At 35.1% G+C, this 1,425-nt stretch overlaps 1 protein-coding gene across 1 annotated transcript in view; it reads right to left on the bottom strand.

Annotated features, from left to right (window-relative positions):
* LOC106876847 (peroxidase-like protein) overlaps positions 1-1,425 on the bottom strand; it is a 57,769-nt gene that overhangs the window by 53,197 nt on the left and 3,147 nt on the right. Inside the window, exon 2 of the mRNA XM_014925568.2 lies at positions 903-1,065. Within this exon, the coding sequence (XP_014781054.1) occupies positions 903-913 (11 nt within the window). The 5' untranslated portion in view covers positions 914-1,065. The remainder of the gene's footprint in view (positions 1-902; positions 1,066-1,425) is intronic.

Raw genomic sequence — 1,425 nt, 5'->3', positions numbered from 1 at the left:
ATATATATATATATATATATATACATATATATATATGTGTGTGTGTGTGTGTGTGTGTGTGTGTGTGTGTGTGTGTGTGTATACATACATGCATACAGATACATACATACATATACACACACAAACTCACGCGCGCGCGCGCGCACACACACAGAGGCACACACGCACACACACACACATACGCATACACACGTAGAAAGAACGGGAGAAAGACAGAGGGTGGGATAACATTGACAAAATGCATGGTGGATACTGCACAATTCTCATATCTTCATTTCTGCTAACAAATTTATAATATTTAAATGAGAAATTAATAATTGAGGTTAGGTTATAATATATTCATCATAATTATTGCTGTAATGATTTATAATATTTCTCTTGTTAAACGTAGAAGTATTTCGCTTATTAGATTTCTTCGTGTTATATGACTGACATTAAAACCAAAAGGGAAATGAAATCAAAGAAAAAATTAACTAGAATAGTAATGAAATTAGTGATGGTCTTCATTTTCAAAAAGAATAAATAAATAAAAGTAAACGAATTCACAAAGCAAAACCAAAACAGTTGAGAAAAAATTGTAAAATAAGGGAGCTCTCGTTGCTGTTAAGAGAGTGAGGTTTGACGTCTGAAAGGGTTCCATTTTTCATGGAATAAAACTGTTTATTTCTAGTTTTGCCATATAAACTTTCTCCAGTAGCCAGTAGAATTATTTTCTTGTTAGAGAATATAGAAAGCATTTACTGTTAAAAGTATCACACTTCTCGTTTAACCAGTATGTGCATGTGTGTGTGTGTGTGTGTGTGTGTGTGTGTGTGTGTGTGTGTGTGTGTGAGAGAGAGAGAGAGAGAGAGAGAGAAAGTATATGCTCATGTGTTCGTGTTTAAGAATAAATCCCGACTTACTTGGTAGCCATGTTACGTCCAGAGCAGTAAGTAAACCCACGTATGTGCCTACATGAACTTCTTAGGTAAATAGATTGAGTGTGTAGTAAATACAGGAGAAATTATGATTTATAACATCCAAGATGTTAGTAAAATGCTGTCCAGTTTGCAATAGAGATATGACCTGGTGAAAAAATAACGAACAGGTTGACATGATTCGAAGACGTTTAAGTGTTTATGCACGCACGCGCACACACACACACTCACATACGCACACACACACACAAAGACATGCGCACACACACACACACAAACACACACACGCATACACACATGCACACATGCATATATATATAATATACATATATATATATATATATTATATATCATATATTTATATATACACACACATACGCATAACGTATTTGTGTGTTTGTGTATTCGTGTGTATTCGTTTGTGCACACGTGTGTATAATATCAGGATATGTTACACAAGAACAGGGAACAAGTTTTTGGGTTTGAAGAGAGAGAGAGAGGGGGGGGG

Source organism: Octopus bimaculoides, chromosome 2 (genome assembly GCF_001194135.2).
Source record: "Octopus bimaculoides isolate UCB-OBI-ISO-001 chromosome 2, ASM119413v2, whole genome shotgun sequence".
Classification (NCBI taxonomy): Eukaryota; Metazoa; Mollusca; class Cephalopoda; order Octopoda; family Octopodidae; genus Octopus; species Octopus bimaculoides.
The sequence above is the reverse complement of the archived record's forward strand: the minus strand, read 5'-3'. Positions and strand labels throughout refer to the sequence as shown.